Source organism: Branchiostoma lanceolatum, chromosome 2 (genome assembly GCF_035083965.1).
Source record: "Branchiostoma lanceolatum isolate klBraLanc5 chromosome 2, klBraLanc5.hap2, whole genome shotgun sequence".
NCBI classification, from domain to species: Eukaryota; Metazoa; Chordata; class Leptocardii; order Amphioxiformes; family Branchiostomatidae; genus Branchiostoma; species Branchiostoma lanceolatum.
Window position 1 is genome coordinate 23,605,566 of NC_089723.1, and position 13,860 is coordinate 23,619,425.

The following is a 13,860-nucleotide window of genomic DNA, read 5'->3' on the forward strand; positions in this document are numbered from 1 at the left end:
GGCGTACATGTAGTATTTGTTTACCCTATTCACAAAAATTGCACCTTAGAAAATCACATTACATTGTCTACTTCACTCAAGACCAAGCTGTCATGCAATATTCATTGCCACTCACATGTCAGAGGTGACCCACAATAAGCTCCGGAGCGACCAGACAGGTTCTACTTCATTTCATGCAGAAGTAATACCGTTGCGGATCATCACTAAGATATCTCTAAAGCTGTCGTCTGATGTGTGCCTCACAGGTAAGAATACATGTACTGTACAAATTGTAGCTCTCTGAGAAATGTTTTCATTGCGACATAGAAATATATATATATAAATAGAGAGAGAGAGAGTAAGATAAGTTCTTTGCCTTGCCCCATATTGAAAACATCTGCTGCACTCGTTTTTAGGCTAACTTAAGTTAGCTAATGGTGAACATCACCATGATGTGTAAATGTGGAAGTCATTTGCATAAATCATGATGAAATGTAAACATAGAATTCTGCCAAAGGAAAGGACTAAATACATACAATGTATGTAACTCTGGTAGAGAAGATCATCATTTAATATAGATTATGCTAATCAAAGAGTCTTATTTGCATCATCAACGGCACAAAATAAAACAATGCATGCACTCAATGCAAGCTCGAGATACTTCATGGAGGTATAAGGTCTTTACTAAGTCTGTTAAAATGAAACCAAAGCCAGGTTAACAATGACCACTACATGTGGAACTTTATTTCCAAAAGGGTTAAATATTGTTCCAGTTTTGTCTGATTCCCAGCTTTGTCTGAGCACAGAATCTCACCAAACACTTCTGATACTGTAGAAGGGTGTGGGGATCTATTCTATAAATCCAAGTGTACAATACTAGTATATAAATCCTGTATATACTTCTGCAACAAAATGCTTAGTACAAATGTGCAGTGTACTTGCAAAAATCCAACTTATATGAGATGCCACCCATTCTTGGTATTTAACACCGGTATTAAAGGCTAAAGAAGTAGACACTAACCACTTGGTGAGCATAGTGCTACTCCTGATGACTCGGCATAAAGGAATGAAGTAATGACAGCCCTTCAACAGAAACCAGTTTTACATCTACTGTTGCATGTAGCAACAAACAGCAAAAGCATCCTTCATAATAGGGAGGGAAAGTGTTTGAAGTACAATATAGATAACAAACACTCTCAAATAATTTTTGTGAATGAAACAATACATGGGGCATCAACAAAATGTGGTTGCCTTCACTCATCTCTGCTATGACCAATATGTGATAGGTGAAGTGATGACTTGTTGCCTGATTGGCTGACCGTGAGACCAGTCATGATTTGATGTCATTATCAAAATGGTGTTCAGACTTAGAGTTCAAAATCCATCCATGGTGACTTCATGTTCCCTGTTCACAGAACACCACTGCTGTATGTCCTACAGGATGCTTGTAGAAACTGGCAACTTACAATTATATCAACACATAGAAAGTCTCAGTTCAATTACCAAATGTACCTTTGTAGCACTGCTGTCTCTCTATTAATACTACAAGATACCATTGAATATATAAATTGTAATGATGTCTTTCAATGATTCAATGAATAAACCAATTGAATGTTTGAACCAATATGGCAAGGTTATGTAAGGTTACCTGGACGTCCATTTAGGGTGCTACTGTGGTTCTATAGGTATGAATATATTTTACCCATTACAATATTGTATTTACAGTTAAGACACTGGGACAGGAAAACACAAAGTGACGACCATCTTACACTGGAGTATGGAGAGTTCTGTTGCTACATTGTTGTAACTGCCCTCAGTTACACCCTCTACTTTTATATAGACTGGTCCATATTGATAACTGTGACCCACAATAGAGTGGTGCTGTATCAGTTAGTGGTGCGTCAGACATCATCTTCAGTCATCCTCCTCCTCATCCTCACTGTCTTCTTCCTCTTCACTGTCATCAACGTCACCCTCCCCGGTGTTGCCCCTTCGCGGACCCCGTACCACCGGATCTCCTCGGAACTCATGAACCAATGGATAGATATGTTCTATAGCTCTTTGGATGTTAGCCACACAGGGCGCTGGGAAGATGGGAGAAGATGTACGTTTCCCTAACATGATAATGGTACAATCTACCTCAAGTAAAGAATTAGTAAATTTTACACATTCAACAAAACTTCTTGTAATTGTAAGGTATCTCTGGACTGTGCCAAATTGTGCCAGGCAATTGCGCCAATGTTGCAAATTTTGTTATGATAATCAATATATACTTATAATATAATTCTTCGGAGCCTGAATCTGAAATTCTCAATAGCTAACTTCATGTTCAAAGTCTTAAACACTAAAACAAAGGGTTTTTTCGGACACTTTAATGTCAAGAATATGCTGTATACTTGTGTAAAATAGCACCTTTACGTACACAATCCTAAACAAATATCCAGGAGTACTGGTGCACACATAATCCAAAATTAGGTGCACGGCTCCAATTTGGGATGCACAAATTTAAGTACATAATTTTATGCACCCCGCATTTTGAGCCTTGCCATTTAAGCCATGTATTGTAACAAACTAACTAACCTGTACATGTGATACTTCCTGTAGAGAAAATCTTCATCACAGCCTTGGGGTTCCTTATCTTGTAGGTCACCCCTGGATGGAGCTCTGGCTCATAGCTGGGGCAGGACAAATGAATATATGATCATCACAATGAAGATTATACAACAAGTTTCTTTATATCCAGTTTTCTGTCCAACTTAAGAATTAAGTATACTAAATTTCAACACTTCGATCTCATATCATATTGTATTGAAAATGAGAAAGCCATATCCTAATTTATGAACCTTTGTGAGTAAACATTTTGTAGTATGCATAGTCCAATGGTTAGCGACCCTGCTTTTGGAACAAGAGGTTGGGAGTTTGAATCCTGGCTGATGTCACTCACCCAACATGTATGTTACTGGAACGGACATTAAGCTAGCGTCCACTGTTTGTACTAGCTTGTCAAAAAGAGCTAAGGGGAATTTTCCTGGTACAATGAACGGCACATAGCGTCTGACTTCTCTCTTACGACCAGTGCAAGATTAGCTCTTCACTGAGCTAAACTGGTTTGATGTACATGTATCTTAAAAATGGAAAGTAGTACATACCTTGCATTTTCCTTGTGCTGTTTGGAAAAGAGGGTGATTTTGATGGTGAAGGGCATGGAACATATCCCCAGCACATTCACCACCTTGAACTCACTAAAGTGCACCTTTCAAAACAAACAAAACTAATGTCAAAGATACTCATTATCAACTCTAAACAAGGTACATGGACACACAGAGCTGTAAAGTGTGTCTGTGTTTATACATTGACCAAAAAACACACTAAATATCAGTGACTTGAACATTTATCCATTCAAAGTACTGTACTTCACTTTGATAACAAACGGTTACATTTTGCTGTTGTTGTGATATTTGTGTAACACCTAGCCACATGCATGAACAAAAGCAAACACTTATCGGTAACTTGATTATATTCCACTGACTTACAGTAAGCTACCTGCAGCAATCTGTTCAAAAGTCAATGTTTGTACTGTTTTTTATATGTACCTTGAATTAAAAAGTTCACACCTGGTTCATTTATTGCATTCAGCTAGTTTTTGGCAGTCCCAAATGGTATAGCTAGTTGAATGCAAGTGTTCAAGACCACAACTTAAGCACAAGCATCTATGTTTGAACTGTGGGGACATTCTGAAATTGCCCATCATATGTAAACAAAAATGTTATCGTAGCTTTACCTGGAATCCCATGTTTTGTAAGGTTCTTGCACATCTTCTTGAACCCTTCTTGGCATCATCTTCACTGTAAGGAACAGATTGTAGAAAACACATTGACATTGTACATTGTAGGTACATGTATACAGAATATGCAGCATCTGACTTGATAACTGACTAGGGACTGAGCAATGACAAGCCTTCACACTTCCCAGGGGAAACGAAAGAGGGGATGACCGAAAAACATGTGGAGGCAGGACTTTGATGCTGATGCAAGGGCAACTGGCTACACATGGGAACATACACTTTTAAGTTTAATTCTCTTGTATATAAAAATCATCATAATTTACTAACATGGATGTAGCTGTTCCACACAAATGATGGCAAAAAACAACATATGATGACACAGAGGTGTGTATGTGTGTGCAGGGGATGGGCCGATGGGGTAAAGGGTCCATCTTAAACTTGCATCTCCTTTTTCATCTACATGTATGAATAGAATACATGTCAGGGTAGAGATTGCAGTCTGGTAGAAACAAAAGGTTATATTGCTATTTCTGATACTTACATTTCAAGAATATCCTGTATACTTAGTGTGCAATAGTGCCCCTTTACCCTACAAAAATATCTAGGTGCACTGGTGCACCCACAGTCAAAAATTAGGTGCACAGCTCCAATTTTGGGTGCACACAGGTACACATGCACCCACTATTTCGAGCCCTGCTGTGGATGATATATGACGGTGATGAGAATACTCATATACAACCATAAGGGCAGTTTCAACATACATGGCATTGAACTGCATATTAAGCATTCCATGGATAATGCTTACAAATCTCGCTGTGAGACCTCTATATCAATGCCTCAATTCCTCTCCCATGTCTCTCATTGTTGCAAAGGAAACGTGTGAGAGCCACTCTGGATAGGTCGTGTTTGAAATTGTCTGGGCAATACTCGCTGGCCACCGCGAGTCTCTCGTACAACTGTGCAAACGCAAAATCCCCCTAGCCAACGTCGATGGCATACCAATCCACAAATACGCCCCCAGTTTTCTTATACGCCCCCAGTTTTCTTGTGAAATTTGATGCTGACGTATATTTTGTGGTAGTACTAAAGTACATAACAAGTCGGCACAATGCTGGCCTTTTGCGGCAAGTTCTGGAATTCAGTGGAGCCTCAGAGGAGGAGATTTTTTTTTTTGACAACAGGCAAAAATCAATGCGCGCGCGGATGTCATCCTTGAAATTAAGATGGTGTGGCCTAAGGAGAAAATGGAGTGTTTTAAGTGGTTTTAAGTTTGTGGTAGCATTAGTCACATACTAGTACAATGTACTGTACTGATACTGATAGCAACACTGTGGTTTTAAGTTCACCGTAAAGCTGTCGCCACGAAAACCACAAACATAAACCCAACATGAAAATCTCAAGAATTATGTAAATCAACCTATAGCCAGTTCTTATCCACCAGTTTGACCAAGTTTGACTAACCTTCTGGCTCCTGTGCACACAATCTTGCCGGATGACCAGATGTTAGCTGTGCAGTATGGTCTTCTCAGCTTCATTGTGACTTTCTGAAAGGAGGTAACAATTACAGTTGATTTACCCTTCATTCTTTGAACTCCCTTTTACATGAACTTAGTTTCATTCTTGTACACTTACAAACAGTAGGTTTGGCACCAAGCCTTATTTAAGGTAGACTCCGCCTTTTTGGGGTTCGTCTTCAAATCTCCAAGTTCAATATCCCTGTGCGGCACTTTTTGCCATTATTTACTCACTGGGCCTGTGTGGGAATCACTGAAATGCAAGGGGTGAGTAGTACAGTGTCCTGGCTCAGGGGAAATGAACCCGGGCCACTAGTGTGCAAGCCAATGCACGTACCACTAGGTTAAAAGGTCCAAACCAGCTAGACTGGTCAGTAAGTGGCACTTGAACCATACTGTTACAACGCCCTGATGCATATGTATTATCATATCCACACCATAATTGATCACTCATGTTTGGGCCAACCTGTCTCCTTATTTGTTTTAAAACAGTTGCTATATGCCACGTGATGTCATCAATAAATATGTAGCATTCTATCTGTCTTACTTTTCCTACCAACAACAAATTATATTCCCTGCCCCTAACGGTGTGGTTACATTCATCGTAGGTCGTTGTACGATTTTGATGTTATAGGATTTTCAATCAGGCCAACAGAACCAACCGCCCACAAAGATATAAGACAGCCTTTTGTACGTCACATGTACGAATATATCCTAAGAATGCCCTCAGTTTGCGATCGTACGACTACAGTACAACGAATGTTACCAACCCCTAACCAACCCTCCACTCACCCCCAGCTCCCTTTTGTAGATAACGTTGGCCCCGTTTAAAGCTATCATCCTCAGGTTAAGGTGGCACCTCGCCCTGAAGCTGCACACCACGTTGGCGATGTCAATGTCTAGGCTAGTTTGTTCCTGTGCAGCCGGCTCCCCGGGAACAGAGTTTTTGCTGCTGAGATCCTGACAAATCTCTGGCGAGGCCGCGGCGACAGACATCGTGGACTGGAGATTCGAACGTCGGTTTGTTGTTGTCAAAACGGAGTGGGGTTATCCAAGGCGCACGAAATACGCCACGAAAAGGTTCAAATATTGAAAATAAAGCTCGAATGAAACTTCTTCCTTTATGTATATTCGAATTAGCTAGTGTGTCGGGAAAGTCGGTGAAAAAACATGGTGATTCGAGAAAGGAACTGTCCTATTCCGCCATGTTGGGTGACAACTTTGACCCGAAACACGAGCGCTGCCGAAGTAGGAACTTTATTCTTCGCCACCAATCAGAGAACGGCATTCGTCCTTCGGTAAAAATCGGCCCAGCACGATTATTCCCGAATAAGGACAAAGGGTGAAAGCACAGCTGATTGGTCAGTTTATGACGGCTCCCTTCAAGCAGATGTTGTGATTATGAAGCACTTTGTTTACGTTTTCCAGGTGTTTCTGGTTTCATTGCACGTTTTTCGAATGTTTTGGTTTCATCGCACCAAGCGTTACCAGGCACAAATTATAGGTTGAGAAAATTGCCGACGTTTGGGCCGTAATTTGATTATAACGTTACCAGTAACGTTTAATAAAATGTCAATCGAGTAATCAATGTAGTTCAGAGTAAGGACATTAACACGTTACTGTGCAACAAAACAATACAATTCAAAATGTTAAGAAAAACTGTTCAAATGATCGAAAAGTTTTATTTTGACAGTCTAAAAAATAACGATAATGTCCCTGTATCGCAAAATGAACATCACGTTGGGAGACTGGATAATTGCAAACCTGACTATCGGCCGTACACGTATGAACGCCCTCTATCTGAAATATTTCGTACGTCGAGAGTACCAAGGTCAGGACCAGAACCTGTGTAGTCCTTAAATCTCCGAGAAGATCTTTTGGGGCAAAATCGTGACGTATATTCTGACTCCATGCATTGCACTGACTCAAATCTCTGGTTGCCATCATGCATATGCACCATGAACAAACGCACAGACATTTATCTAAAACAGATATTCAAAACAGGTCTAATTCACGATTGTATCATTGTCCGCAAGCTTTCACATTAATTGTTCAATTGAGCAAGAAAGAATTGCAACTGACAAACACATTTAACAATTGCAGGCTACGCGATCTTTATTATTTCAGCATATCGTAATAAATGACTTTTGCTCCAATGTCTTTTTCGTGTCTAAAGTATATGTCATTGGTTTAATTCCAGGTGGAAATGCCCAATTTTGCGCATCATTTCTGATTCTATTCTATTCTTTATAATATTGCCAGAGGACACCATGTGCCAATGCGCGTATATGTGTGTGTGTCATTGTGATGAAAAGTTATTATATTAACAGAATTGGGGACTGTCCATTAGAGTCAGCTGCAGATACCTATGGATTTACTTAATGCTGCCAGTGACAGTTAGCTGCACAGTAGCCTGGTCCTTCCCCAGGTAGTTGGCGGCCAGACAGGTGTAGGATCCTGAGTTCGCTGACGTCGCTGACGCTATGACCAGCGCCCCGTCGTCAGACACGGAGATACCTGTGACGTCAGAGTCTACGCTCAGCTTCATCCCGGCCGGGGTTGTCCAGACGACAGCTGCGGCAGGGCAGCACGTGACCTAATCGAGGGGAACAAGTTTCACCCTTTGGTTCAGCAGCCTCCTCCACACACCTCCTAGGTGCGGCAGACGTTTTTTTTTCATCTTGGAGGGAGCGCTGATTTGCATGTGCTATCGAGCTCCTCGAGCCTGGCCCACGTTGAAAATCACAAATCAGCGCTCCCCAGAAATATCATCGAAATGCCGGTCGCACCTAGAATGTCTGCGAAGGAAGCTAAGGTTCAGTCAAATCGGAGGGGATCGTTGACTTGAAAAAAAAAAGATAGATTTTTAGATGTTATATTGCATATGGATTCCAGATTCATATAATGATACGCCCACACCGTAATTTTGTTATATAGATTTCGTCCGTTTCCAACTTGAAGAAAAAAAGGTTGCGACCATAATGTGAATCGTACAAAGAAGATGCAAAATGAGAAACTATGCGCCGTAAATGAAAAGAAAATAGTGGAAAATGGATATCAGTTGGCGAAGTCCTCCAAAGTCATATAAGATGTGAAATGACAAAAATATATGATTTGTTATACAATGTTCTGTATGTTTAGAGTCAATTCCATGTCACCGAGAGGGTTTTCAGATAAGTTTGAACAATTTTAGATGAAGACCATTTAGGACAATGTTCAAACATCTATGTGATTGTTTCACTGTTGGAACATGTTCCTACAATTTGTATCATTTTTCAAATGGTAGATTTGGATTATTGCCCCCATAAAAGTAGGTGCTAATTGCACTCTATTGTCTGCCTCTGTACATTTTTAGATTTCACGTCTGGACTTTTGTCTTGAGGTGTTTATACATGGCATCTAGGCCTAATCCCCTATACTTTGAAGGGATGTGTGAATTGCTCTGTTCCCAACCCACTGACCCAGTTACACCATGTTTTTATAATGTTGGAACATGTAGGAACAAATGATGATTCGAATCTACGTTGCAACAGTTTCGAAAATGATACAAATAACATGTGCAATGTTAGAAATTTGTCTAACATGTTGGAACACAGCAGAACTATTTAGAACATCGACTAAATGTTGGAAATTGTTCTTAACAGTTACTTATCTCCCACACGGTAATGTGGAATTGACTCTAGTCATTTGTTCAACATTTCTGACCACTTAGATGTCGTAATGAAGGCACTAACGTTTCATTTCGCATCAGCTTTTGGGTGCCCAGAGAATTTCATCCATATAATCAGTTTGGCCGAATCACAACATAAGGATGTCGAACTTACGCCGCACTTTAGCACGGCCCTCTGGCCAGCCGGGACCACAGTGGTGCTGCCTGCGGTACTGATGTTGGGAGAAGTGAGATGGGGACAGTCACATGTCAGCTGGTCTACAGGCACGTCCCGCAGCGCTTTACCGTGCAGACTTTGTGGCGCGTCACAATGAAGTACCCATATGTTCTGTAACAAGACTGGGTTATTCGCTTTAAGGACTACACACACACTTCAAAATGATTTCTGATGAAAATGTTAAATGTATAGAAAACATTATATGAAAATGATGCCCAGATGTTAGCATCATTTATTATTGGAATTGAAATATTATTACTCATTCGGAATATAATGACTTTATTTATTCATCGTCATCATTATCATTATGTTGTTCTACTAACCTTGTAGTGCCTAGTGATGTAGGGCTGCAAGTTTTCCTTGTTCTTACAGGGAGCTGTTGCTAGCCCTTCCCCTATTTTCATTATCTACTGTATGTTGAATTTGTTTGTTATGTATCTGTACATGTACGCTCTGGTATGCGATTTTATGTTATTTGTGATCCAGAGCCCCACTCTAAAGCACTAGTGGCCATATCACTGAGTTAGACTACCCTGAGCATTTTAGAAATAAAATGCTTTACCAAAGCGGACTGCAGCCATTTCGCGTAGTCGCGCATCTGACAGTCGCACCTCCAGGGGTTGTCATCCAGTAGGAGGGTTTCCTGGGGGTCGCCATAGAACGTCAGTGGGGCAAAGACCAGCTCGGGGAGGTAGTTCAGACTGTTGTTGTTCAGGGTGAGGGATTTGATGCCCTGAGAGCTGTTGAACGCTGACTCATCTGAACATCATCGCAAACACAGGAACCGGTCAGGGACAGCAACAGGAGACACTGACGTCGTCAATACCTTTAGAAACTCACCTACTTGGTATTGTAAGCTTGTTTAACTATGACTTCATCAAGTAGTATATCCATTTTGTGATTTCTTAATGCAAAATGCAATTTCATCGTCTAGTCTACGTGCTATTAGGATATAGGTAAACGGACTACGAGACTTTGCAAAGTGGGCATATATCTATCTATCTGGCTTATTATTGCTGTTTTTTTCTGAGATGAGGCTCATACACATAAAACATTTATATACAATGCTGCTGTTGATTTCAAGCTAAACAAGGGTTCCCTGATCTCACACCTTCGTTTTTTTAGTGACGATTTCTCCTTGATTATGCTAGCGAGGTCCTAATTTGCATAAAATATAACAGGTGATCATCTTCTCCGCCCGAATAACAATTTCCTCAACAGTTATGTAAATGAGGCCCTGAATTGCATAATTTATCATTAACCTTCACTTAACTTCCAATTGATGCAAGTATGAAATTCCCACCAATATCTAACGCTTATTGGTGTAAATGATCATCCTATGACCCTTGTGAATCGGGCTTTGACGTACCTATGACTCGGAGCTTGGTATTTTCCAGACCAACGTGGAAGAGTCCGTGTTTGAAGGCATCCGGTCCGATGTACACGAGCGGATTTCCGGACAGTTCCAACATGAAGATATCCACAGACATCAGAGCCTCCTCTGGTAACGACGTCAGTTTGTTGTCACTGTACATGGAAAATGTCTGTTGATAATGTAGATATACGCACGCACACGCACACACAAACACACGTACCCACACACACACCTACACACACACACACTGTGATACACACACAAAAAGGCGCAACACACACACACTGTGACAGAGAGAGAGAGAGAGAGAGAGAGAGAGAGAAAGAGAGAGAGATACAGAGAGATAGAGAGAGAGAGAGAAAGAGAAAGAAAGAGAGAGAGATAGAGAGCTCTTTCCAACCAACCCCAAACACACTGACCTCAAGTCCAGTGTGAAGAAGTACGTGTGATGACCAAAGTCCTTGGGGCCGACTGCTGAGATGTTGTTTCCGGACAGATTCAGGTCGGTAATATTGCCTATGTGCTCAATGGCTTCTGTGGGAACGTGGCGTAGCCTGTTGTTGGTCAGGCTCAGTGTTCCCAACTTTACACGACCCAGTCCGGCGAACACACCGGGCTTTATCAAACCCGTCTCCGAGAAACACTTGATACCAGACAGGTAAAGTTCCTGAATGTTTGTAAGGTTTGAAAACTGCCCTTCTTTGAGAGATTCTATCGGGTTGTAGGACGTATCCAGCTCAATGATGCCTGATGGAAGGGGCGGTATCTCCGCAAAGAAATTCTGCTGAATGTGCAAAGTCTTCAGCCCTGGTGGAAGCAGGGCGTCCATTCGGTAAATATTATTCTTGTTCAGTACAATTTTCTGCAAGTCTGGAAGGTTTTGAAATGCATGCTGTGAGATTGCAGTAATCTGGTTGCCGGAGAGATCTACAATTCGTAATTTAGCACACCCGTCAAAATCGCTGTCTGATATTTTTGTTAGTTTGTTGTTAACCGCGGACAGGACGTCAAGATTTTCGAGATTGTGCAGCACACCACCTATCGCTGAAATGTTGTTGTTGTCCAAACTGAGCAGTGTCAGCTTTTTGAATGCCATGAGCGCGGTGGGCTCGATGGAGGAAATGTTGTTGTTCCCGAGCATGAGCTCTGTGGCACCTTGGGGACCCTGGAAGACGCCATCTTTGATGTTTCCGATGTTATTATCGCTCAGTTCGAAGACATCAGAATTTTGTAAATTAGAGAAGGCTCCTGGTTGGATGGACGTGATCTTGTTCTTCTGGAGGTCCACAATCTGAGAAAAGTTGTAAACAGTCTACATCTGATCATGAGAGCTATCAAACGACTTGACTCAAGAATGGGTATTCTTTTGCCAATCCTATGACAAATCTGTTAAGTACTTTACTCTTAAGTTCAAATGAAACATCTTAGGGTTACTGCGTGCATCGTTTTATTCATATACGTCAATGATAAATGTGCTAGTCTGGCTTGACTGTCTAGTCTGATGCCATTAGACAAAGTGATCATGGATAAGACGAGCGTCTCTCCTGCGGCACGACTTAAATAAGATGTGAGACAGTATCACCATTATTCATCTCCTAGCTAAGCGCGTTTCAGACAACTTACGCTTCACGCCCGATCATGAGGTCATGATTAAGCCTCGTAACTTGTTGGTGAGCATTTACCATTTGACTTTTCGATGAATGTGCGGATTCACTCAAAACAGCACAGATTTGCTTTTCTAAAGATAGCTTAGAGTAGCCTTGCTATTAGACTTAACGTTACCTGTAGATTAGGCCGAGATGAAAAGACACCGGCGGGGATATCAGTAATGCTGTTCATACTGAGGTGCACCTCCTGAAGTTTGTCGAGCCCACGGAAGACCCCAGTAGATAGCTCAGTGATTTGGTTGTTTCCTGCCTCCAAGTCCACCAGGGCGGGAGTGTCGTCAAACGCCCCGACTTCTATCGTTTGCAGTCGGTTTCCGGACAGGTACAGAGTTCTCAACACAGGAAGGCCCTTCAGATCGCCCTTTCTAATAATAGCGAGCTTTGTACCTATGGTAGACGGGAAGTAAATGAGATGTTAGAGGACATCAATAGATCGGTGGTGTTGACTCAGGTTGCCGCAGACACTTGTACAGAAGATTGAGCACTTGCACTGCCATCTTGACGTCATGATGTGTCGTAAAGGCAACTACACGCATGTCATGAATGTAGCGCCTGTAGACTAGGAAATAAAAAATAGACCTTAGTTTTGAAAATAGCCCACAGGTTTTGTAAATATCTTTTCGTATTCATTGTTGTCATTTTCTCGCTAATTCTGTCGATGCACTTGCCTGCCAGCCTGCGGGATCAACTTTGGACCCTGCCCAAGCCAAGCCTATCAGACGTCTCCGGTTACACCGTATTCCGCTTCACATCCTGTCACTCTACAATGTTCAAATATCTAAGAACACACATCGGCACGAATACACACAGACCAGAAACAATAACTCTGCTTTCACTGGCGTAGTTAAGGTAATGTGACCATTTTAAGCAACAAACAATCATGTTGCATGAGGTGTAGATAATAAACACGACCACCACGACGTAAACGTTTCAGTAGATCTATCTGTATGCTAACCTTGCATCTGTAGAAGCGTAGTGTTTCCCGGGATGCCTTGTGGGATATGGTCTAGGTCAGGGGCGTTACAGTGTACGGAGGGAACATCTTTGAAGCACTGGCATCCGTCAGGACACGCACGTGTCACCACTGTCACAACAGCGACGAAAATGGCGGGAATCCAACTCTGGGTCATGGTAGCCTCTGTTGAACCTGTTGAACGACATAATCCGGATTAGTTGTTTTTCGTCAAATCTAGATGAGCTCTCTGATATGCACGCATGTGCACATTGCATATATCATTTGCTGACACCCAATGGTAACTATATCGACTGACCTCTGAGACACTTTAGATTTTAGAGTAATAAAGATGAACATTTAAGATGTAGTTAGCATACCTGTGTGACAGCTCTATGAGCAGGAAGGCAAAATATTCACCTCATAAACTTTGCACTTGGTGTCCCCGAGCTGACCCGTGGCTAACAATGAGCACAGTTTCAGACACACACTGCAGGTACAAAATACAGGCTATCAGCTGTTTGCGCAGGGTTCGTTTGTTTAGCGTGAAGTCACCCAAGGACTTTGTAATCAACAATTCATATTTACCTTCGCCAAGAAGGTTATGTTGCCGGTGCCGTTTGTGTGTGTGTGTGTGTGTGTGTGTGTGTGTGTGTGTGTGTGTGTGTGTGGACAGCATAACTCCAGAAGCTGCGAATCCTG

At 41.7% G+C, this 13,860-nt stretch overlaps 2 protein-coding genes across 2 annotated transcripts; both read right to left on the bottom strand.

Moving 5' to 3' along the window:
• Nucleotides 1-694: 694 nt before the first annotated feature.
• LOC136428037 (TATA box-binding protein-like 1) lies at nt 695-6,512 on the bottom strand. Its single transcript, XM_066417283.1, has 6 exons — nt 6,070-6,512; nt 5,225-5,307; nt 3,761-3,824; nt 3,129-3,232; nt 2,560-2,654; nt 695-2,063 (listed from the first exon to the last, which is right to left on the bottom strand). The coding sequence occupies exons 1-6, from the start codon at nt 6,271-6,273 to the stop codon at nt 1,894-1,896; spliced, it is 720 nt and encodes a 239-aa protein (XP_066273380.1). The 5' UTR covers nt 6,274-6,512; the 3' UTR covers nt 695-1,893.
• Nucleotides 6,513-6,939: 427 nt separating this feature from the next.
• LOC136428038 (insulin-like growth factor-binding protein complex acid labile subunit) lies at nt 6,940-13,351 on the bottom strand. The gene is made up of 7 exons (XM_066417284.1): nt 13,162-13,351; nt 12,322-12,593; nt 10,959-11,830; nt 10,534-10,691; nt 9,727-9,923; nt 9,102-9,275; nt 6,940-7,873 (listed from the first exon to the last, which is right to left on the bottom strand). The coding sequence occupies exons 1-7, from the start codon at nt 13,334-13,336 to the stop codon at nt 7,652-7,654; spliced, it is 2,070 nt and encodes a 689-aa protein (XP_066273381.1). The 5' UTR covers nt 13,337-13,351; the 3' UTR covers nt 6,940-7,651.
• Nucleotides 13,352-13,860: the final 509 nt, after the last annotated feature.